General features: G+C 40.9%; 1 protein-coding gene and 1 long non-coding RNA gene across 4 annotated transcripts in view; one reads left to right on the top strand and one right to left on the bottom strand.

Annotated features, from left to right (window-relative positions):
* The window catches only part of Zdhhc17 (zinc finger DHHC-type containing 17), a 69,733-nt gene extending 67,323 nt beyond the window's left edge, over positions 1-2,410 (bottom strand). Inside the window, exon 1 of one of the 3 annotated variants that reach the window (XM_008851964.3) lies at positions 1,835-2,410. In XM_008851964.3, coding sequence (XP_008850186.1) covers positions 1,835-1,927 — 93 coding nt within the window. In that variant the 5' untranslated portion in view covers positions 1,928-2,410. The remainder of the gene's footprint in view (positions 1-1,834) is intronic. The other 2 variants (XM_029555521.1, XM_029555528.1) reach the window with 2 other exon arrangements.
* Positions 2,178-22,707, top strand: LOC115067530. Its single transcript, XR_003846935.1, has 3 exons — positions 2,178-2,281; positions 8,295-8,365; positions 21,276-22,707. It is a non-coding gene; the product is annotated as an uncharacterized LOC115067530 (long non-coding RNA).
* Positions 22,708-23,937: the final 1,230 nt, after the last annotated feature.

Here is a 23,937-nt window from a genome sequence, read left to right as displayed (position 1 = left end):
AGTTCCAGAGTTTAAACTTATTAGATCTTCTGCTTATTGGGTTTAAAAAAAAAAAAAAAAAAAAAAAAGAGATGCATCATTTATACCAACTCCCACTCTGAATGCTAAGTTGATTTTCTAGTAATATGCCATCTAGCAACCTGAAGACTGGCCTAAATATCAACTTTACTAAACATTGTATTATATCTAGCAATCTCTGGATTTTTTTTTACCAGAGATTACTCTTAAAGTAGAAAACAACATACTATTTTACAAACCGAAGTGTTTTAGTCTTTTGTTTCTTTTTTGAGACAGGGTCTCATGTAGCCCAAACTGGCCTCAAACTCACTATCCAGTTAAGGCTGGCCTTGAACTCCTGATCCTCCTGCCTCCAACCTCCAAGTGCTGGGATTATAGGTGTGTGTCATTTTGCCCATTTTAAAAACAAAGGTTATGAAGAACAGAACACTAAAATACATAAACATTTAAGTGTTTGAGATACATCCACAGAAACAGGAACAGAAATATTCCTTAACAATTTCAAGGCATTATCTGAAAACTGTCTATTTCTTAACACATTTCTGAAGACTACATGTAAACAAAAAGAGATCTCTACTGCCCATTCTAACATTGTTACCACTTTGGTTAAAAAAAAAATTTTTTTTTTTTTTTTGCATAGTTGTGTCAAAAATCTAAGACGGCCCTTTCTACAGATACTGGCCCAGGCACAAATGCCTAAGGAATTGTCTGGTTTTTTTTTTTTTATAATAATATCAAATTATGAATGAGACCGCGAAAGAGTATTAACATAAGAGGATGGTAGTTGTTATTCACATTTTACTTAAAAAAAAAAAAAAAGGAAGCTACAAAATGCATAAAGAAAATCAAGCTAACGCAAAGTAACCAGGTGGGAGACTGCCATGTCAGTTCACCCTGCAACGAACACCACCAATTTGTCTTCATTGCACAGCCTCAAAATACCAGAGTTCTGCAGGAAGCTGTACTCCGCCTGCGTCTCCCCGCATGTCACTGTGGATCATTAAAAGCTAGAATGCATGAAGAATTACTTCCAGGCCTTAACTAAGCACTAGCTCAGCTACAGAGGTAAACAACTACAGAATGTGACTGATCTGGAGCAGAAAAGTGTTCACATAAAAGGGGAGACACAAAGTGACGGGAAACGTGTTGTGCTGCCCACCACCCCTCCCGTTCCTAAAAAAGCGGTGCTCTGACAAGCTCAAGTGAGCGTGGGTTTATTCCCAAAAGTTCTGACCTCTCTTTTTACTCGCTTAAGGGCAAATACTCAAATAAGGGCATCCGGCGTACGGTGCGCACAGTTGGTACCAATAGCATATCCTGGCAGGACATCACTTGGCCCAAGAAACTATTCCGCCCCCCACAACAGTTAATTAAACGAAAGGGGTAGTGTCATTCACCACGGCGAAGGAATGGAGGGGAAAAAAACCAATCAAAGCCAGATACGCTTCCTCCGCGCTCGGTAGAGGATTGGAGCAAGACCAGGGGCTCCGGGCAGGCGTTCCACCGCGGCAACAGGCCGCCGTGGTCTCCGCAGCCACAAGCAGCACGGCGACAGAGCAGAACCATCCACACCCCACCTCTGTCCTCCAGGCACCGCCAGGGACGGCGTCCCAGAGCCCGCCCCGGCCGGGCCCGCCCCGCTATCTCCTCCCCCGTTATCCGCTCGCCGCCGCGCTCGGGCCTGGACTCGCCTCCTCAGCCGCCCCGGGCTCCGCACGGCCCACCGCGCGAATTCGTGGGCCGCCGCCCTCGGCGAGGATGAGGGAGTCCGGCCGCGGGCCGCGGGCCTCGGAAGGCGCTCGGTGCGGCCCCTCACCTCGGGGTGGAGAAGGGGCACGCAGCCCGCTTCGGTATCGTACTCATCCGGGCTGTCCGCCATCTTGGTGTTAAATCCCTCCTCCCGCTGCATGCCGGGAGAAAGCGTTTCAACCTCGCGGGGCTCCGGCGAGGCGGAGGGCGAGCGCGAGGGTGAGCGCGAGCCCCGCGGAGGGCAACGCGGCCGCCGCCTCCTCCTCCCCCAGCCCCCAGGACGCCCCCTCGACCCCTCCCGCCGCCGAGGGCGCGGGTCCCAGCGCGCGTGCGCGGCTCTGGATACACACACGCGCGCGCGCGCGTGTAGCCCGGGCCTGGCCGGGAGCGCGCTCTGCTGCACTGCGCCGGAGAAGCGGACCGGTTTGGGCGTGGGCGCCGAGGCCCGGGGGTGGGTCCCTGGCCGTGGGCTGATGGTCGGCTCCGGCCACCCTAGAAGGCGACACTGCGAGGGGTAGGTTTACCGAGGAAACCTCGCGGCTGTGCGAGAGCGAGCCCCGGAGTTGCGTAATGTGCAGCTGGGACCCCCTCCTCGCGAGCCCGGGAGGAGCATCTCGGGAGCCTAGGGCGTGAGTCCCGAGATGAAGGATGCTTCCTTTCCTCGGCCTCCCAACCTGAGCCTCCGGGGAGCGCCCGGAAAAACACGCATAAAACGGGCTTCCTTAGAAAAGCCTTTGTTACGTGAGCCCATCTTGCCTTCTTTGGTCTTGAATTAGTATATATGGGTTTTTTTTTTTTCATTTTAAGCGATAAAAACCCAACAGTTACCACCTGCTACATGTTAACATGACCCGGGAATTCAGAATTGAAATCATTTAAACAATGCACTGGAGCGCGACCTACATAAAATGATTAAAGCCATTTTTAAGAGGATATTTGGACTGGGGGGCGCGGCGGTGACTGCTTGCTAAAAATGGGCTGATGGAACAATTTTAGAAGTTTGTCTAAATCTAACGCAGAGGCAGATGCAGCAGGGCTCGATCATGAGACTGGACTAATTAAGACATCTTGATACTAGTTATTGTCCTGTTAAAGCCAAATCTGCCAAAGACCACCAAGAAGAAACCGGCAGTCTAACAAAACCAGATTTATTTTTAAGTCAGGAGGAAGGCGCTCCAGAGGAAAAAAGAATACTACAGGGGAGGAGCAGAGGAAACCCGAACAGCCTGAGGAGGGTCTAGGGAGAACCCGGATCAGTTCTGGATTGGATGTAGTTTCTGAGGCGGGTTGAGGAAAAGCTGGGGGGAATAGCGAGGGATTGGGTGCTGTCTTGAGGCTATGACAGTTTAGTAAATGGGTACTCTCACTAATAAATGAAAATAGTAAAGTAGACCTAGGAAGGGTGAACATGACATTTTATAGCTGTTTCATGGTGATGGGGAAAAAAAGGCTGCTAGCTTTGGAGCTGGCTTTAGCTTTGTCCCCCTCAGCATCAGGAGTCATGCGCAGAATTGGAGTGCTCCCAGCACCAAATTGTTTTCAGACGCATGCCAATATGGAAAGAGTCATTTTTACGTCAACATTTCATGCCTTGTCCCCTTACCCTTAGGTTTTGCATTTACTCAGTCTAGAGAAGGGAGTAAAGAAAGGAAGTCGAGTGAAACAGTGGAGAGATTGTAACATAAAAATAAAAACCATTGAATGAAGTGGATGAAGAAACTAGGCACAGAGAACTAAAGAAAATATTTCATGGATGCCCATGCATTACAAGCATTAGTGTAGGTCTGTGATAGGCAGTATTCATAAAACAGATATTTAACTTCGCCCCCTGGGTTGACAGCCTGAATGGAAGGATCAAGGTCAATTCAGTCAGCAAAATTTTTGTCATTTTGCCCATATACTAGTTTGATAATTTTCAAAATACATTTAATTGAATACCCAAATTCAGTATATCGGGAGATTTCACTTTGAAAATGTAAATTTTCATTTTGTCTGGAAAACACGGGAACCCTGAACCTTCTTGATCAGCCGCCACTGGTCACAAACTTTTCTTTATTGGAGACATTTTTGTTTGTGACTTCTGAGAAATGTACAATTTAAACAAAGAAAAATATTAATACTAAAAAGCCGCTGAAAGGAAAATGGAACAATTGGGGTTTTGTCTATTGCTCACTGCTGTAAACCTGAAGCAAATAAATAAATGAACAACTGACAAACCAGGAGAAAGAGCATCCATTTTCAGCCCTACATGGTGGCACACTCTTGTAATCCCAGTAGAGGTTTACAAGTTAACTTGAACTTTATTACAAGGCACTGTCTCAAAAGCAACAACAAAAAATAGATTGACAAAAGAATGACAGAATCATAGAGGGATGCAGAAAAATAAAAAGAACAAAATTCAGAAAGAAAAATAGACCTTTTTGGAAAAGAATTGAGAAGGGGATTTAGAGATAGAAATATTGCAAAGAATGGGCACTTGTGTGTAAATACAGTTTCATAAATAACTTCTGACAGTTTTAGCAATCACCAGTTCTAGTTCAATTCTACCATTTCACAAACAGGCAAACGATAGGGAATTTAGAAACCCCCCCTTTTTTGTCGTTTTGAAGCAGGGTCTCCCTGTAACCCCAGCTGTCCTGGAACTCACTATGTAGACCAGGCTGGTCTTGAACTCACAGAGATCCCCCTGCCTCTGCCTCCCAAGTGCTGGGACTACAGGTATGCACCACCACGCCCAGCTTAGAAACCCTCTTAAAGTCACAGAGCTAGGATATAACAGAATCACATCTAGAAATCTCCAGAACATTCCCCATCTACTAGTGTTGCTACTATCCCACATTTCTTCTGTTGTACTTAACTGCAATGGATTGTTTGGTTTATTTAGTGATTTTTCAAAAATATTTTATTTCATTTTTAATTATGCGTATGCATATGTCTGTGCGTGTAAGTGCAGGTGCCCTCTGAAGCCACAGGGGTCAGATTCCCCTGGAGCTAGAGTTAGAGATGGTTGTGAGTCACCCAATGTGGGTTCTGGGAATGGAACAAAACTTGCATCCTCTGTAAGAGCTGTTCAGACTGAACCATTCAGCCATCTCCTCAGCCCCTTAGAGATTTTTTTTTTTTATTGTGGTAAAAGCATTTACCATGAGATCTCAATTTTTAACTGCAACATACATTAACTATAGACACAGTGTTGTACAAGAGATCCCTAGAACATGCTCACCTGGCATCTGATGAAACTTTATTTTCTGTGAACAATAACTCCCCATTTACCCTACCTTAGGCCCTGCTGTCCACTATGCATTTCTGCTTCTATGGGTTTGCCTGTCTTGATCTACCTTATAAAAGGGAATCACAGTATTTCCTTCTATGACTGGCTTATTTAACATAAGTACCTCCACGTTTGTCCATGTTGTTGTATATGGTAGAAATTCCTTCTATGTATTTATTTCAATTTTTATTTATTGAGACAGGGTCTCCCTGTAGTCCCAGCTAGCCTGGAACTTGCTAAGTAGACCGGGCTGGCCATAATCTCATAGAGATCTGCCTGCCTCTACTTCTGGAGTGCTGGGATTAAAGGCATGCACCACCAGGCTGCCTGGGCCTTTTTTTTTTTTTTTTTAAATTCCTTCATTTTAAAGGCTGAATACTTTCTACCCCTTGTCTATTTTTGCCTTTGTCGCTTGTGCATTTGTATCATATCTAAGAAGTCATTGCCAAGTTCAATATCATTAAACTTTTCCCGTATTTTCTTCTAGGGCTTTTTATAGTTCTGGTTCTTACATGTCAGTCTTAACCCATTTTGAATTGATTATTGATTTCTGTATACAGTGCAAGACAGGAGCCTAATTTAATTCTTTTTGCATATAGAGTCCACTTTTCCCAGAATCATGTTTGCTCAATCTCTAGAGCAGTTTTGGCTCTTTAGTTTTTTAAGGTTGCATGTGAATTTTAAGATTTTTTTTTTTTTAATGCTTCTATTTTGTCAAAAAAGCCATGCTGGAGTGGTTGGAAGCGCTGACTGTTCTTGCAGAGGACCTGGGTTCAGTTCCTAGCACCCACATGGTGGCTAACAGCCATCTGTAACTCCAGTTCCAGAGGATCTGATGCCCTCTTCAGAAGTCTGTGGGCATTGCATGACACAGTTGCACTTATGTGCATGCAAACAATACACTCATTCATATAAAATAAAAATAATAAATTAAATTTTTAAAAAATTTAAGCTGAGCATGGTGGTGCACACCTTTAATGTCAGCATTTGGGAGGCAGAGGCAGGCAGATCTCTGTGAGTTGGAGGCCAGCCTGGTCTATATAGGGAGTTCTAGGCCAGCTGGGCCTACAGGGAGACCCTGTCTCAAAAAAAAAAAAAAAAAGACGAAAAAAAATTTTTTTAAACCATTGGGATTTTAAGAAATAGTGCATTGAATCTGTGGATCATTTTCAGTAATTTTAACAGTCTTCATTTTTCTTGAGCATGAATGTCTTTCCATTTAATTGTGTCTTCCTTAATTTCACTTTCATCAGTATTTGCAACTTTTGGTGTACCAAAATTTTCCTTCATTAGTTAAGATTATTCCCACCATGTTCTTTTTTATGCTATGGTAATGGACTTGCTTTTTCATTTCCTTTTCAGGTGGTTCATTGTTAGTGTTTGCTTTCTTGGTTTTGACACAGGGTCTCACTCTGTAATCTAGTCTGGAACCTACAACAGTCCTACCTCGGCCTCCTACCTGTTGGGATTTTAGGTGTCAGCCATCACACCCAGCTTGACAAGAGATTTTTAGATGCTGATTTTGCACCCTCCAATTTATTTGTTTATTCTAACATGTGGCAATTAAGCATTTGTTCTGCATAAATATTGGAAGGTGTAAACACAAAACAGAAATACTTAGAAGATACTTCTAAGATTATTTGGAATGACTAGATTCTGTTCAGTAAGCACAATACTATGAATTCTAATGAAGCATATTAACAGTAAGATTTCTGTACAAACCATTTCACAAATTTCTTTGCCTCACTGAAACTGCAGGTACTAGAACAAAAACAAAAACAAACATTACTATTTAGAACTACAAGTTAAGAGCATCCTAATCCAGGAAAACAAGTCCACAGAATAATACTCCAGTCCTGTTTTAAATCAAGTATGGACAATTTTTACACTCATTTTCAGTATCAATCATAGATGAAGATTAAAGCAAACTGGAGAAAATCAAAGGAACTAAGTGGAATATGGTGTGGGTGATGATCAGTTTCTAAGAAGGCTGCCATAGAGGCTGGAGAGATAGTTCAGTGGTTAAGAGCACGAGGTGTTCTTGCAGAGGGCCCAGATTCAGTTCCTAGCACCAATAATGCAGCTACAACTGTAACTCCAGTTTCCAGGGGTCTGATGCCCTCTTCTTGCTCTGAAGGCATTGGACGCACAGTTGCACTTACATACGGGCAGGCAAAACATTCATACACAATAAAAACAAAAATTTTTAACAAAAGAGGACAATCATAAATTTAAGAGGAAACAATTTTTATTGTCAGTAAACCTTTTGGAAAAAGGAACTAAAAGCAGCTTTATGCCATAGCATATGTATGAATTTGAGGAAAATGTGGGAAAGTCAAGACATGTTCTTAAGAGCTGCCTCATCCTTCTTAGACCTCTACCCAACCCCTGCCTGCCCCTGCTTCTTGCTATATAGTTAGTGACTTGTGTTCTTTCATAATGACTACTAGACTTCAGAACTAGTTTGATACATCTTCACTGACACAAGCCAGGTTGGGACAAATTATGTGAGTTTTGCACTTTGTCTTTAAAAAGAGAAAGCTATTAATTTGGCTATTGTGAAGGAATTGGCCCTAGCTTCCTATTCTCAGTATAGGATGGGCTTATGGTTCAAACATGGATACTTAATTTGGAAATGGAAAGGACTATAGTTATGGTGCTAAGAGTGACTAGATTTGGCTGTGCTGGCCCCCTGCCAGTATTCCTGTTCCGGAGTATAAGAGAACCTTAAAAAAAAAAAGACATTTCATTTTTAATTATGTGTATGTATATGTCATGTGTGGCTATGTGCATGTACCTGCAAAGGCCAGAAGAGGGCATCACATCCTCTGGACTGTAGTTACTGGCAATTGTGTGTGAGCCACCAGATATGGGTATTGAGAACTGAACTCTGGTCCTCTACAATAGCAGTGTTCACTCTTAACCCCAAGCCATCTCTCCAGCTCAAGAGAAAATTTTATATCAGCACTTCATTAGGATATTATGTATGTACAGTAAGTGTTGCAGGCCTTGACTGTTATCATCATTCTAGAATATTCCTCAGCACTGCTCCTTCCCAAGCCTTGAGGTATTATTGGAGGGATGTATCCTGATTGCTTTATATTCTGTAAGGCAATTGCATCAGGAATCAGGGTCTCTTCTTGTATTATTAGCATGTTTGCCTAATACTGAGAGCTAGAAATCTAACTATAATTGGTTTGCATGCTTTATCTTATTTAGGATATAATTTAATTAGTCTAAACATGTTTCTATCCAGATTTCCTAGTGAGACTATCTGGATTTGAATCCTGATTCCATCATCTTCATTCTGTGACCTGAGGACAATATGTAAGTTCTCAGGCTGTACTGTTTGCACAGCTGCTGTTTCATTTTGTTTCCTGTTGCTCAGGCACATACAGCCTCTATCATTCTGATACAAGAGTGGTTCCTTTTACCCCATAGGTCCTCCATATCTCAGTCCCATTTGGTTTCTACTCTTAGTCTCTACCTGAAGACAAAGGATTTAATCTTCTCTTTACTCTCTGCACATCAAAGAAATGATATGGGAAGAGACAGGTTTGGTCTAGGAACTCAAAGTGCAGGCTGCATTACAAAGCCTGGATGCGGGACTTTTGTGTCCCCTCCACCTAGGAGAAACATCTTCCCATAGTGAATGGTCCACACCCAGACAATTACTAGTCACAACCCTTCCCCATCAGTACCCTTCATCAGAGTTAGCCCCCAGTTCACATTCCCTAATTCACTAGCTTTTCTTGCAGTCTTTTCTACTATCATAGAGTAAGAAAATGAAAAATGTAAAGAAGCATTAGGTTTGTTCCTCCACAAACTTGAGTATACTCTTGTCATAGCTGGAGACGGGTTAGGTGGATGAGAGGGCAAAGCTAGGAAGTAAGCCCAATCATTCTAGGCTGTTTCAGAACATTAAATCTTTGTTTATCTGTTTTGCTTGCTTGTTTGCTTTTTAGCTTTAGGACATCCCCCTTCATCTGTTGGTTGCTAAATTAGTAAATTTTCTAGATTAGTTCCCCCCCGACTAACAGATGTTAAGGTAGAGAAATTCAGAACGAGAGAGATGACAGTAAATTTTCTAGATTAGTTCTTTTTTTTTTTTTTTTCTAACATATTAAGGTAGAGAAATTCAGAACTGGAGAGATGACTCAGCAGTTAAGAGCACTGGCTGCTATTGAGACCCAGGTTCATATCCCAGCACCCACATGGCAGCTGATAACTGTCCGTAACTCCAGTTCTAGGGGATCCAACGTCCTCTTCTGGCCTCCATGGGTTTGCACTCACGTGGTAAGCTCACATACATGCAGGCAAAACACTCATACACATAAAATAAAAACAAATAAATTTTTAAAAATTTAAAAAGATATTGTGATGCAGTTGTAAATAACCACATAACCACCTCAGGAATCCCACAAATGTACGTTTCCCTCCACCCCAGCTCAGCTTTAATATATTGATACAATCAGATGCCCTTGACTAGTCTTTAGAGAGTGTTTCCAAACCTCTAAACCTACAAATCTTCTTCTCTCCTCTGGCCCTCATTGCTAAGGAAGTCCATTCATTGAATCAGTCCATTCACTGATTTTATTCTCTGGGCTGGAGTGATGACTGGCAGTTAAAAACACTGGCTCTTCTTGCAGAGGACCCAGGTTTGGTTCCTAGCACCTATGTGGCAACTAACAACCATCTGTAACTCCAGTTCCAGGGGATCCAATGCCCTCTTCTGACCTCTTCGAGCATTACACAACATGGGTGCACTTACATACAAGCAGGCAATACACTCATACACATAAAAATAAATAAATAAAATACTTAATTTTACTCTCTGAGGTTAACTATAAATTCCACCTTGGGGATTTCCAAACATGCATATACATGAATCTAATAAATTTTATTTTTGTTTTGTGTGTGTGTGTGTGTGTGTGTGTGTGTGTGTGTGTGTGTGTGTATGTCCCAGCCCATGGATAGAGGTCAGAAGACAACCTGCAGGAATCAGTTCTTTATTTCTACCAAGTGAATTCTAGGGATCAAACTATATCACTCAGGTCATCAGGCTTGGCAATAAGTGCCTCTTACCCAAGGAGCCATCTCATGGGCCCCATGATATGGTATGTTATAGCTGTAGTTCTTGACTCATGTACTTAATGTGGAAAGGTCTTTTGGAAGTCATCTAGCTTATCTTGTATTCAAACAGAATAATCTCAGCAAATGTGGTGTAAAAAAAAGACTTGTAAGAAACTGGCTTTGGCTTGACAGCTAATTAATGGTATAATTTTCATCATTTCACTTGATTTCTTACCCTGTTTTATCATCTGAAAAATAAAGGGCTTGGGGTATGTGCTCTCCAGAGTCTCTTTTATCCCTCATTCTAACAACAATGACAACCATCTTAAATAATTTTCTTTTGGACTTCCATAATGAAAAGTCGACAATTTCTGTAATCAACTTTTGCTTTCTTCTATGAGTTTTGCTATCAGAATATTTTCCTATTTCTATCCTAAATCTCTCATTCTGTGGGTGTTTAATGGCACACACCTTTAATCCCAGCACTCAGGAGGCAGAGGCAGAGAGATCTCTGTGAGTTCGAGGCCAGCCTGGTCTCCATAGTGAGTTCCAGGACAGCTGCGGCTGCAGGGAGACCGTGTCTCAATAAGACCAAAAAAAAAAAAAAAAATCTTAATATTCTCCTTAGCTCTTTTTCTTAAATTTTGAGAAGTATCTCACTGAGTTGTCCAAAGTAGTCTTGAACTCACTCCATAGCTCAGGCTGGACTTGAACTTGTGATAATCCACCTTATCCTTCCAAGTAGTTAAGATTACAAGCCTGCATCACCAGGTCCAGCTTATCACTCTTACCTAAATCATTCCCAGACAGGCTAAATTTTCCTAGTAAAAACTAATGGACTTCCATTAGTAAAAAAGTCCCCTCCCCCCAATTCCTTTTATTATTATTTATTTGTTTTATGTGTATGAGTGTTTGCCTGCATGTATATAAGTGTACCTATGTCATTGCAGTGCCAGAGGAGGTCAGAAAAGGGTGTTGAATCCCCTGGATCTGGAGTTACACGTGGTTGTTAGCCACCGTGTGGATGCTGGAAACTGAACCCCAGTCCTCTGCAAGAACAGCTAGTGCTCTTAATTGCTGAGCCAGCTCTCCAGACTCTTTTCCCCCACTTCTGAATATTCACTCCCATGATAAAGTGAGACAACTCATAATACCCAAAGGAAGTCATTAGAGGCTCTGTCTCTCAGGGAGATTAAGAGGCACTAAACATTTTAACTGCAACATCTGGTATTCCCACCCCTCTATTCTAGATTATACCCTTCTAAGCTATTTAGGGGGAAGGTGGAATGGAGAGAGGTACCATATTCAGAGAGTGAAATAAAGCCAGGCATCATGGCTCATACTTATAACCTTCAGCAATAGAGGCAGAAGGATGAGTTCAAGGCCAGTATAGAGTACATAGACCCTATCTCTAAATTAAGCCCCAGATTTCCACAGAATCCGGTTCAAAACACCTGTCCATATCAACAATTTTTTCCTGGTTTTTAGTTTTTGAATTTTTTTGTAAACTGGGTTTTTGTTTTGTTTTTCTGAGACAAGGTCTCCCTGTAGCCCAGCTGACCTGGAACTCCCTGTATAGACCAGGCTGGCCTTAATCTCACAGAGATCTGCCTGCCTCTGCATCCCTAGTGCTGGAATTAAAGCATGTGCCACCACCCCACCCAGCATAATCCAGTTTTTGAATTCTAGAATGACTGCACATAGTTTAAAAGTTTTAAATAATAAGAATACAAATAAGTTTAAGTCTCTTTTTCCCTCCCCACTTACCCAGCATCTCCTAGTTAGTCATGGTTAATGGTAGTCTTCCTCAAATTTTAAAGTCTGTATATAATCCTGCAATACATAATAAAGTTTTGGTCAATAGAGACCATACATATGATAGTGATCTCATAAGATTATAGGGGAGCTGAAGTTTTTCTCTGATTTAATGACACTATCATAAGGACATAATGCATGGCACTGCCTGTGTTTCTGTGGTGATGCTGGTAAGAACTGTGCTGCCAGATGTATAAGAGAATAGCACATGTTATATTCTTAATACTGAATAATTAATGATTGTTACTGATTTACAAATTTATCACATATTTACTGTTTTACAATGTACTCTTTAAAGATTTATTTCTATTTTTTTGAATTATGTGCATATGTATATATCTGTGTGTGGGTTTGTGCATGTGTGAGGGCAGGAGCCTGCAGAGTCCAGAAGAAGGTATCAGATCCCCTGGAGATGGAGTTCCAGGTGGTTGGGAGCCCCCCAACATGGGTGCTGGGAATTGAACTCAAATCTTCTGGAAGAGCACTACATGCTCTTAATTGCTGAGCTATCTCTCCACTCCCATAGAACATACTCTGAATACTTATAAGAAAAATGTTTACCGTGAAGCAGCATGCTGATCTACACCATCAGCAGCCTCCTTCATCTCCCATTCACTGCATTTCTTGCTTGCATAACGTCTTCTGCATGGTATAATCTCTTGTTTTATTCATTGTGATCCTAGAAGCAATAGACTATACCATATAGCCTACTTGTGTAATAAGCTGTACCATCTAGGTGTAAGTACACTCATGTTCACACAATGGTGAAATTGCTTTGTACATTTTTTAAATTTTTATTTTTTATTTTTATTTTATGTGTATGTATGAATTGCCTGCATATAGGTAAGTGCACCCATGTCATGGAATTCCTGTGGAGGACAGAAGAGGTTGTTGGATCCCCTAGAACTGGAGTTATGGACAGCTATTGGCTGCCATGTGGGTGCTGGGATTTGAACTCAGGTCTTCTGCAAGAATAGTCAGTGTTCTTAACTGCTGAGCCATCTCTCCAGCCCAGCTTCACACATTTCTTAATAGATGTATCTATACATATGTATCCTTAAAATACAGCATCTTAACTGTGTAAAATGTGCCACACATTTATTCATTCTAAGATATTTTTCAAAGACAGTGTTTCTAATGACCTACATAGTATTCTCTTGGGCCCTTTATATCTTTTATTAATAGAAAATTCTTGGCCTTAAGTAATAGAAAACTTAACTAAGATAGCTTATATAATAAGGATGTTTATTATTTCTTACAAGAAGTCTAGAGTCAGTGTAATTCAAAAGTTTGCTGATATTTGAAGATCCAAGTATTTTTCAGCTTAACACCTTAGTCATGTCATCAAGATTCTATCAGATTCCTTTCTCTGCTTTGCTATTCTCAGATAAAAGTGAGAAGGTTCATATTCTCAACAGCTGTAGTAGCTGTAGGTATCATTCATCACACAACAGTATCTACAGGTAATAGAAAGACTGTGCCTCCTCATATGCCTCTTTTTTTATTATTTTTATTTTATGCGTATGAGTGTATTGCCTGCATGTATGTGAGTGCACTCGTGTGTGTCCTGCAATGCCATGGAGGTCAGAAGAGGGCTTCGGATTCCCCTGGAACTGGAGTTAAGGACGGTTCGTAGCTGCCATGTGGGTGCTGGGAATTGAACCCAGGCCCTCTGCAAGAGCAGTCAGTGCTCTTAACCACTAAGCCATCTCTCCAGCCCCGTATAAGGAACACATACAGGTCTGATTGCACAGGGTTTAAATAAAGGTGCAAGCTAAACCAATCTTTAGAAAAAGAATGGAAACCACATCAAATATATGGGTGATTGGCAAACAGGCCTATAGGTCACATCTATTCCATGAACTATGGGTATTACATTTTTAGATAAAAATCCCAAGAAAATACAGTCAGCCTTCCATATCTGTAAGTCCTACATCTGTAGATTTCACCCAGGATTGGAAATATTTCCCAAGGAAAAATTGCATGTGTAGTAAACAAGTACAGACTGTTTCTTGCATCTCCTGAACTAAGGTATGATTATTTGTGTAGCATTTACATTGCATTGGGCATTGCAAGTAAAGGAATCTAGAGATGGCAAAGTATATTGGAGGATATGTGCAGGTTACATGAAAATGCTATGCAATTTTACTTGACCATTCAGGGATTTTTAGATCACAGGAATCTTGGAACCAGTCCTCTGTGGATACTGAGGTTGTGACACAGAAAAATTATATAAATGCAAAGTTCAGTGTCCATAGATAAACTGTAGGTATTCTTAAAGGATACTTTCATATTACAACAGCAGAGTTGAGCAGTTACAAGAGAAAAACCATGGGGCTCCCAAACCCAAAATATTTGCTGTCTGATTATTTACAGGAAAAGTTTTGTGATCCCTATCTCACAGTGTCAACCAGGCACAGGGAATATTCCAGCACAAAGCTATGTGATTAGGAAGGACAAACAAAGTCAAGCTCTTCCCAGCAAGACTGGAAAAGAGGGCAAGAAATGAATCAGAAAGGCATCAGCAATATCTGCTTATGTTACCGCATATTTTCTCTAGAACTTTCAATCAATAGAGAACAATTTATCTTTAAGTGTCTCATGCTGGAAAGAGAGCTGCTTCACATTGCTTCAGTGTAGGGACAAGGTGTGGTATAGAGATGAAAACAATTACTAACTTGTTATTTGAAGAAAGTCTTGGCTTACAAAATCTGCATCTGACCCCTGCTTACCTCCCTAGCACCCCCTGCCAGCTCAGCCACGTGATTACTGCTCCTCCTTCCATTGTGGAATGCTTAGATTTCTCTGATCTTACCAAGATGCCCTTTCCTCTACCTGGAAGTCTTCCTTATCTACCTGAATTTCTTAAGTGAAACTTTAACAGCTAACTCAAGTGCTACTGCCTTTGTACCTCACAGAACAATCCTTATGCTCTACCTGACTTTGCTATCTTCACAGAGTTCCCTAAAAAGAGCTTAAGACAATGGCTTCCTCATATTTATTTATTTATTTATTTATTTATTTTTTTCTTTTATGTTTATTTATTTATTTATTTTTTGAGAGAGGGTCTCATTATGTAGCCCTGGATGGCCTGGATCAGTACATGTGCTGTCAAAATGATTCCTGGTTGAATTATTTGGAGACATTTATTTATTTATTTATTTATTTATTTTGAGACATGATTCCAAGGAACAAGAGTTGGGGGTAAAAGAACAAGAGTAAAACACAGTAAGAAGCCAGGCGTGGTGGCGCACACCTTTAATACCAGCACTTGGGAGGTGGAGGCAGGTGGATCTCTGCGAGTTCAAGGCCACCCTGGTCTACATAGTTCCAGGACAGCTGGGGCTATAGGGAGACCCTGTCTCAAAAAGACCAAAAAAAAAAAAAAAAAAAAAAACAGTAAGAAAACCAATAGAGTAGTACACTATAGAACTGATTACAGTATGGGCAAATGGGGACTCATTCCTACTGGAGAACAAGAGAAGGATCCAGAATTCAGAATGATTTTCTGAAACAAAAAGGAATCGTTTCATTTCCTATTGGCATAAGCCCTTGGATTTTCATGTTTGCATAGCAAAGAAACCTCAGGGTAGAAAGCAAGAGATACTACCGCAGTGATCAGATGTCATCATCATCTTGGCTCAACTTGGTGGCTATGAATATGAAATGGGAATGACACGTCTGATTTGATCCACAGTGTGTATTATTCAATCTCACAGCCTTCCTTACTACGTCACAGGGCCTTCAAGGTGGTAGCTGGCAATGTCTATGAAAGTCAGTACAGCAGTGTTAGAGGAACAAGCATAGTCTTTGATGCCGTTATTGACTCAAAGCCATAATTGTCTTTTATCTCATCCACTGCTGCCTAGTCTAGGTCATTTGCCTGTTATGTTGCCCAACTTTTCATCCTGGAAGGTGTAGTACAGTTAAATTTAGTGTGATTGCACTGAGAATTTCTTTTTTGTTTTGTTTTGTTTTGTTTTGTTTTTTTGAGACAGGGTCTCCCTATAGCCCCAGATGACCTGGAACTCACTATGTACACCAGGCTGGCCTTGAACTCACAGAGATCCACCTGCCTCTGCCTCCCAAGTGCTGGGATTAAAGGCGTGTGCCACCACGCCCATTGAGAATTTCAATTATAATTTCAATTTCAATTAAATCATTGGCATCATGGGATGGTCCATAGAATTTCAAGTTTCCCAAAGTCCTGTACTATTTAGGAATAGAAGCAGAGGATGTATCTCTGATTCCCCTGGACCACTGTGAGATGAGTCCCCATGAACTCCCACTCTACCAGAGGCTACCATAGTGCTTCTAGTTCCCTAGTATCAATGTCAGCTCAGACCCCGGATCCAACATGCCTTGAAATGTCTGAATGCTTCCCTGTTTTCAGTGCGCTGTTTCTCTATAAATAGATACAGTCCTTTGGGGAATTGTTGGAAGAGTATGCAGATTATGTGTTTATGCCAGAACTGGAGAACTACTCAGCTTCCCCTTCAGATGATGAGCTCTGGGTCTGAAGGAACTTGCTTAGATCTATAAGTGAGTAAAGGGTTGCAATTTTCCATTGAGACAGTTAGCATTGGCTTTCTGCTCACCAGCTGTCCACTTTGCAGTTATAGATGCGGGTCAAATAGCACCCGGAGTGAATGCACATTTAACTTACCCCAGGGAACACTGGGTCTATCAGTCATCACAGGTCCTGTGGGTGAAGCATTCAGGGTGCTACTCCAGCCTCGAAGCTCATTACTGCAATTACGGACATGCTATCTCTGTCTGCCTAGTGCTGCCATCTGTCCTCTACTATTTTGGATTCTTCTCATTCCAACTCTTTTAAAAAATATAGTTCTGCCCAGCATGGTGGCTCACGCCTTTAATCCCAGTATTTGGGAGGCAGAAGCAGGAGTATTTCGGTCTACATAGTGAGTTCCAGGTCAGCTGGGGCTACAGGGAGACCCTGTCTCAAAAAGACCAAAAAAAAAAAAAAAATCAAACAACAAAAACCCTATATTGCCAATTTTGTCTACTTTTATATTCTACGTTCCTTGATTTAATAATTTCAAGATTCACTCCCATGCCTAGGGCCTTTGTTCCTTCAGATGTCACTGTTCTTTGTCTCATCTAAGGTATATAGAGGGCCTCCAGGCAAGGGGAGGCTGTTCTCTTCAAGCAAAGCAAAGTTCAGAAGAATATGGGATTGTAAATAGGCTAAATGCTACCGTGACAGGCTCAGGAGTCCATTTTTTCTCTACCAAGGTCTTGACTTTACCATAGAAGATTTCTCCTGACTGTGCATTCAGTCTCCTTTGTAGTTCTGCTGTCTTGTGGTTCAATGCTGTGTCTGATTGTCAGCCTAGTTTGCTGGATGCAGAACCCAACAGGTATCTGTTTATTTTTTTTATTTTTGTCAACTTAACATTACTTAGAATCACCTGGAAGAGAGTTTCAATGAAGAATTGGGTTGGGTTTGGGTTGACCTCTAGGCATGTCTGTGGGGGATCGTCTTAATTAAGTTAACTGATGTGGAATAACCCAGCTTACTTTGGGCAGCACCACTCCCTAGGCAGGGAGAAATCAAGCTGAGCATGAGCAAGCAGGCAGCATGCACACATGTATTTCTTTCTGCTCTTGACTTTGAATGTGATGTGACTAGCTGCTTTGAGTTCCTGCCATCCTGACTTCCCTTCAATGATAGGCTACAAATCCCTTTCTCCCATATGTTGCTTTTTATCAGAATATTTTTATCACAGCAACAGAAAAGAAACTAAGACAAAGGCTTTCTGGTTTTCATACTTGCTTAGAACTGAAAGTTGGTTACTTGAGACTGTCTTTTCTCTCTCCTTTTTTTTTTTTTTTTTTTTTTTTTTTTCCGGTCTTTTTGAGATGGGGTCTCCCTGTAGCCCTAGCTGACCTGGCACTTGCTATGTAGACCAGGCTGACCTTGAATTCACAGTGATCTGACTGTCTCTCTCTGCCTCCCAAGCGCTGGAATTAAAGATGTGCACCACCATACCCAGCCTCCTTTTTTTTTTTTTTTCTTTTTCTTTCTACGATTTTATCTTTATGTGTGTCTGTGTGAGTGTATAGTATACTATATATGTACTGATGCCAGTGGAGGCCAGAATAGGAGGGCTGGGATCCCTTGGAGCTGTAGTTACAGGTAGTTGTGAACCACCTGACATGGGTGCTGGGAACTGAACTAAGATCCTCTGGAAAAACAGCAGGTACTCTTAATCATGAGCCCCCTCTTTCTTCTTTGAAAAAAAAAAATCTGAGCTGGACGTGGTGGCACACGCCTTTAATCAGCACTCAGGAGGCAGAGGCAGGCAGATCTCTGTGAGTTAAAGGCCAGCCTGGTCTACATAGGGAGTTCCAGGACAGCTGGGGCTATAGGGAGACCCTGTCTCAAAAAAAACCAAAAAAAAAAAAAAAAAATCTGAATGTTCCCTTGTCAAAAGTGAGCCAATTCATAGGTCTTAAAATTGCCTTGCCTTCAACCTGTTCAAGGGCTTCTTCCACCTATACCTTATCCCAGTTGTTTACCAGTGAAAGTTTTAGTGTTGGATTGAGGCGATGGTTACTCCCACATACATTTTCTACCAGCTGTGGAAGAGGTGAGATGTTAGTACTAGACCCCTTCCTGGAGGGTCTGCTTTCTAGTCTACTAATACCAGATGTCTTCAGTTCCCCTGAAAACAGAGTCTGAGATGGGTTTTCAAGAGCTGATTTACTTTGGAAAATGATTCCAGGGAACAGCAGTAGGAATATAAGAGAGAATGGTAAATGGAAGACTAGAAAGCCAGCCCAATGGATGATTTTCACTGGGTACCTGGAGCTTGGTCTTGCTGGGAACCTTTGAAGAGCTGTGCAAGTTGTGCCTCAGAACTGTCAGAATTGTGTAGCACAGAAGAGAACATAATTAATTGACTGGTTCTATGCTGCAGTTACAAAAAGTGGAACCATGCCAGCTCCCTCACACTTCCCACTCAATGCCTGTACTAAAAATAAGTAGATAAACCTCTGCAGGAACTCCATGTTGTGGTGGCAAAGAACAAGGTTCGGTGAAAAATGCAAGAGAGACTCCAAGCACTTGAGGCAAAGCAGTGTCAGCGCACAGCTTGCCATGGCACCAAAAGCATGGGAAAAAGAAGAGACTCAGAAGAAAGACCAAAAAGAAGTCAGACACACGTATATTCCTCACTGTATTAATCAGACTCCACCTGGTTTCTGCTCTCTGTGCCTGCCACCTAGCCTAGATGCTAAGCACTTTAAAAATAGGAACATGTGATAAACTGGCATCATAAGCACTGAAAAGAACCCAACACTTCTGTGGTGTTCCTGCCAAAAGCCACATCCCAAATCCAGTCATGAAGAAACGTCTGAGAAACAAATTAAGGGATGTTCTACAAAATTCACACCTTGTACTCCCACCCAAAATGTGAATGTTCTGAAAGACAAAGTCTGAGGCTTTAGTCCAAGCTAAATAAAAATCAAATGCAATATCTGAGTCACGATTTGATTTTGTTTTCTTGAAACAAACATTATTGGGACAATTGGCAAAGTTTGAATCTGATCTGTAGATTAAACAGTATTTTTTGCATTGATGTTTATTTCCAGGTTTACCTTCATTGTACTGTGGGTAGGTAAAAGAAAGTCCTTATTTTTAGGAGAATACATAATAATATTTTAGGGATAAGGGAGTGTCATGTCTGAAACTCTCAAAGAGAAAGTCATAATAAAATATTAGAATTTGAGGAAACTGAAGAAATATGAAGATGTGAAGGATATTTGACAATTCTTTGTATGGTTACTGCAACAAAGGTCTAAAATTATGGCCAAATGAAAGTTTTTAATTTTTAACAGAAATATGTATGTATTAGTGTGAATATCCATACACATATCAATCTGTCATCAAAAAGATTATTAGGCAATGAAAAGGTTAAAAATCACACATACTCTGGAATTTACTACAGTGTTTACATTTGGAAAGAGACTGAAAATAAATGAAGAAAAGATAGAAATATTCACATAAGTCAAAGTTTCTTAAACTATGGATTGTGACCTCATGTGGGCTCACATAACTGAATGCGAGGGCTGTGAACAATTTGGCAAGAGTAAAAGGTTTCTGAACACACACTGGCCAACAATTCAAAGTCAGCAGTGGTATGGCCCTAAATACACAGCATGCACACTGGTCCTGTACAGACCTTCACACCGTGCAGGGCAGTGACTGCCACCTGAAGCAGCTTAGCTTACATGAAAACTATGATGGCATCAATTGCTGTGCTTTGACCGCGTGTGCAAAGTTTTCTGATCTTAGAGAGACTGTATGCTCTAAGCCAGGCATGGTGGCACACACCTTTAGTCCCAGCACTCAGGAGACTAAGGCAAGCAGATCTCTGTGAGTTCAATGCCAGCCTGATTTACATACTGAGTTCCAGGCCAGCTGGGGTTACAGAGAGACCCTGTCTTAAAAAGACCAAAAAATAAAAAATAATAATAAAATAAAAAAAGACATTGTATATTCTAATTGCAGAAAACAAAACTTTTAATATTTTCCTACCTATATTCCTCAGCATGTAAGTGTCAAATTAGCATGTATTTGGGTTGTATTTTGTTGCACAAACAAGCACACTAATCTCATTAGTATGGAAATTATATGCATACCAAAGAATTGGTTTCTTTGTTTGTTTGTTTGCTTGCTTGCTTGCTTGAGATAGGGTCTCCCTATGTACACCAGGCTAGCCTGGAACTCACAGAGATCCACCTACATCTGTCTCCTGAGTGCTGAGATCAAAGGTGTGCACCACCTCACCCAGCAAAAAAAATGTTTTAAAATAAATTTCTTGGGCTGGAGAGATGGCTCAGTGGTTAAGAACACTGGCTGTTCTTGCAGAAGACCCAGGTTCAAATCCTAGCACCCACATGGCAGCTAACAGGTGTCCATAACTTCAGTTCCAGGGGATCCAACGCCCTCTTCTGTCCTCCGTGGGCATTGCATAACACGAGTGTTCTTAAATACATGCAGGCAATACACACATGCACATAAACTAAAATTTTAAAAATTTCTCTATGATTTATTATCAGCATGAGTTTGATTTGTACACCTATTTTATATGCCTATATTCCCAGGGTCACGTAAGAATTTCTCAGGTGTAAAAGGGGTTACAAATGAAAAAATGTGAGCAAGTCTGGTTTAAGTAAAGGTAATAGAGCTAAAATTCTCTGGGAATAGACTTAATAATAAATGTCATTAAATGAAAGAAAAAAAATACAAAGATGACATCTTTTTTGACTGTATGTTCAAAGCCCTTAATAAGTCACCTAACATCTATTTGTTGTTCCATAGAAAAGCCTTAATGCTGCCATGTGGAGAGAGTTGACCTGAGAAAGGAAGCTCACATTCAGAAAACAGCAGGTAAGAGTTGGAAGATACAAGAGCCGGGAAAAGTCAGCCCTGGACTCACTGACACTTGAAAATGGATAATCCCTCAACTTCCTTTTACATAATCCAGGGAATTCTTTTTTTAGCCTGGACTAATTTGAGTCAAGTTCCTGAGCTTGCTACAGAACCTATCGCCACCAACACACACAAAAACTGAAACCAGTGGTTTGTCACCCTCAGGATCTACACCATGTTGGAGATGTAGTCATCGGATTTAAACGAAGCTTAAATAGAATCTTTGCTTAGTCCTCACATGGCTCTCCCCACTGCTAGTGATTTTCTCTTTGCACATGACTGCTGCCTTTTGTTTCTTTCACAGCTGCACTCATGATCTGGGCCAATCCCAGCCTTTCAGTTTGACACATGTGGCATCATCGTTTTGTGTCTTCTTTCTTATATAACCTCTCATAAGCTGCTTTCTGCTGTTGACATTCAGTCAACCCATTCTCTATAATTCTCATGGTTTTGAGCCTCAAGGCTACAATAAACCATATTGTTGTATAGTATTTTTTGAGAAGTGGTGAGTTTTAAAAGAATATGAATCGCTGAGATTACAGTTCATGAATGTTAAGAAAAACAGTGAAGATGCAAGTAGATTGCAGCTTTGTGTGATGGGAAAAGGCAGACTCCATGGATACCAATGTAAATCGAGCATCTTTTCTTATATGAAAAATCCATTATATATGACCTTGTTGCTAATCTAATTCTAGTTCAACTGCATGTGTTAAAATTTTCAGAAGTCTATATGAAATTTAAAAACATGTACATTGTTTCTGGGAAGTTATCTGCAATATAAAATAATCCAGCCATGAAAAAAATACAGTTCAGAGAAAAAGATATATAAATGATTTACAAATGATAAGGTACTGGATCTCTGTCAGGATTAAAGAAATGCATATTAAAATAACAATGCTATGCTATTTCTTATTACAGATTGGCAAAGGCAAGAACAAACCCTTTCCAACACATGGTGCTAGTAAAAATACAGGTTAGCACAAGCTCTTTCTTTGGTTGGCATTTCTATAGTCTTTGTCTAAATTTCAAACACATGTATTCTCTGACCTGGAAATTTTATTTCTAGAAATTTACAGATTCATCACAGAAGCATAAAAGAGCCTATCTTACGAAGTTATTTGTTGTGGCAGCTTGTCATAGTGAAAATCTAAAATCACTCTAATTGTGTTTCAATAGAGAAACAGTTTAATACAGTACATTCATGTCACAAAAGAATTGCCTGGCAGGGACAGATTGTTAAGTGCAAAAAGCTAGTTAAGATTGTGTGTATATGAACTGGAAATATGGCTCAGTGGTTAAGAGGACTGACTGTACTTGCAGAGGATCCAGGTTCAGTTCCCAGCACCACATAGTGCTTAACATTCTTGTGTAACTACAGTTCTAGGGGATCTTACACCCTCTTCTGGCCTCCATGGGTGTTGCATGCATGGCACACTTACATACATGTGGGCAAACACTCATACACATAAAAAATTAAATAAATAATTAAAAAAATTGTGTGTGTGTTATGATAAACTCATTTGTGTAAAAAATAATGTCCATAATTGTTTTTAGAATGACAGGTGAAATGCTGGTTACTTCTGAAAAATGGACATTTTTTTTTTTTTAAAGACAAGGTCACACTCTATAGCTCAGGAATTCACTATATAACTCAAGTTGGCCTCAAACTTATGGCAACCCTCCTGTCTCAGCCTCTCCAGTGATAGGATTACAAGTATGTCTTAGTTGCCTTGTCTAGTTTTGTGATAAACACAAAACAACTTGTGTATGTGTGTGTGTCGGTGGGGGCGTGTATTTCAGCTTACAGGTTACAGTCCATCATCAAGAAAAGCCAAAACAGGAATTCAAGGCAAGAATCTGGAGGCAAGAACTGAAGCCAAGAGGAAAGAGGAATGGAGGAACACTGTTTACTGGCTTGCTCCTGCTGGCTTGCTCAGCTACTTATACAGCTCAGGTCCATGGACTTAGAGAGGGCACCACCCCATCAGTTAACAATCACAGACATTCCACAGTCCAATTTGATGGAGTAAATTCCTTAATTGAGGTTCCCTCTCCCTAGGTATGTCAAGTTGATAACTGTCCTTAACTATGGCAAGATGGGAGCCATCATACCTGGGTGGGGGGTGGAGTTTAAATGAGAAGAAATTTTCTTTCTTTTTGACTTTTTCTTTGTATTTCTTACTTATTGGTATTTATACAAACACTACTTTTATAACAAAATATGTTTTCAATTCAGTCACAATCTACTATATAATCCTTACTAAATTAGAAAATACCATTAGGGCTGAGGAGATGACTCCATCTATGAAGTCCTTGCTATACAAGTCTGAGGTCCTGAGTTTGGAGTCCCCAAAACCCTATAAGATGCTGGGCCTGGCAGTACACATCTGTGATCCCAGCACTAGGAAGATGGAGACATGTGGCTCCTTGGAGCTTGCTGACCAGCCAGCATAACCAAATCAGTGGGTATACAGTATCTCAAAAAATTAGAGGGAGGGATGGAGAGATGGCTCAGTGGTTAAAAGCAAGTGCTGCTCCTACAGAGGACCTT

This window comes from Nannospalax galili, unplaced genomic scaffold (genome assembly GCF_000622305.1).
Source record: "Nannospalax galili isolate Female #2095 unplaced genomic scaffold, S.galili_v1.0 scaffold390, whole genome shotgun sequence".
Lineage (NCBI taxonomy): Eukaryota > Metazoa > Chordata > Mammalia > Rodentia > Spalacidae > Nannospalax > Nannospalax galili.
Note: the sequence above shows the minus strand (reverse complement) of the source record. Positions and strands in the feature narration are given on the sequence as shown.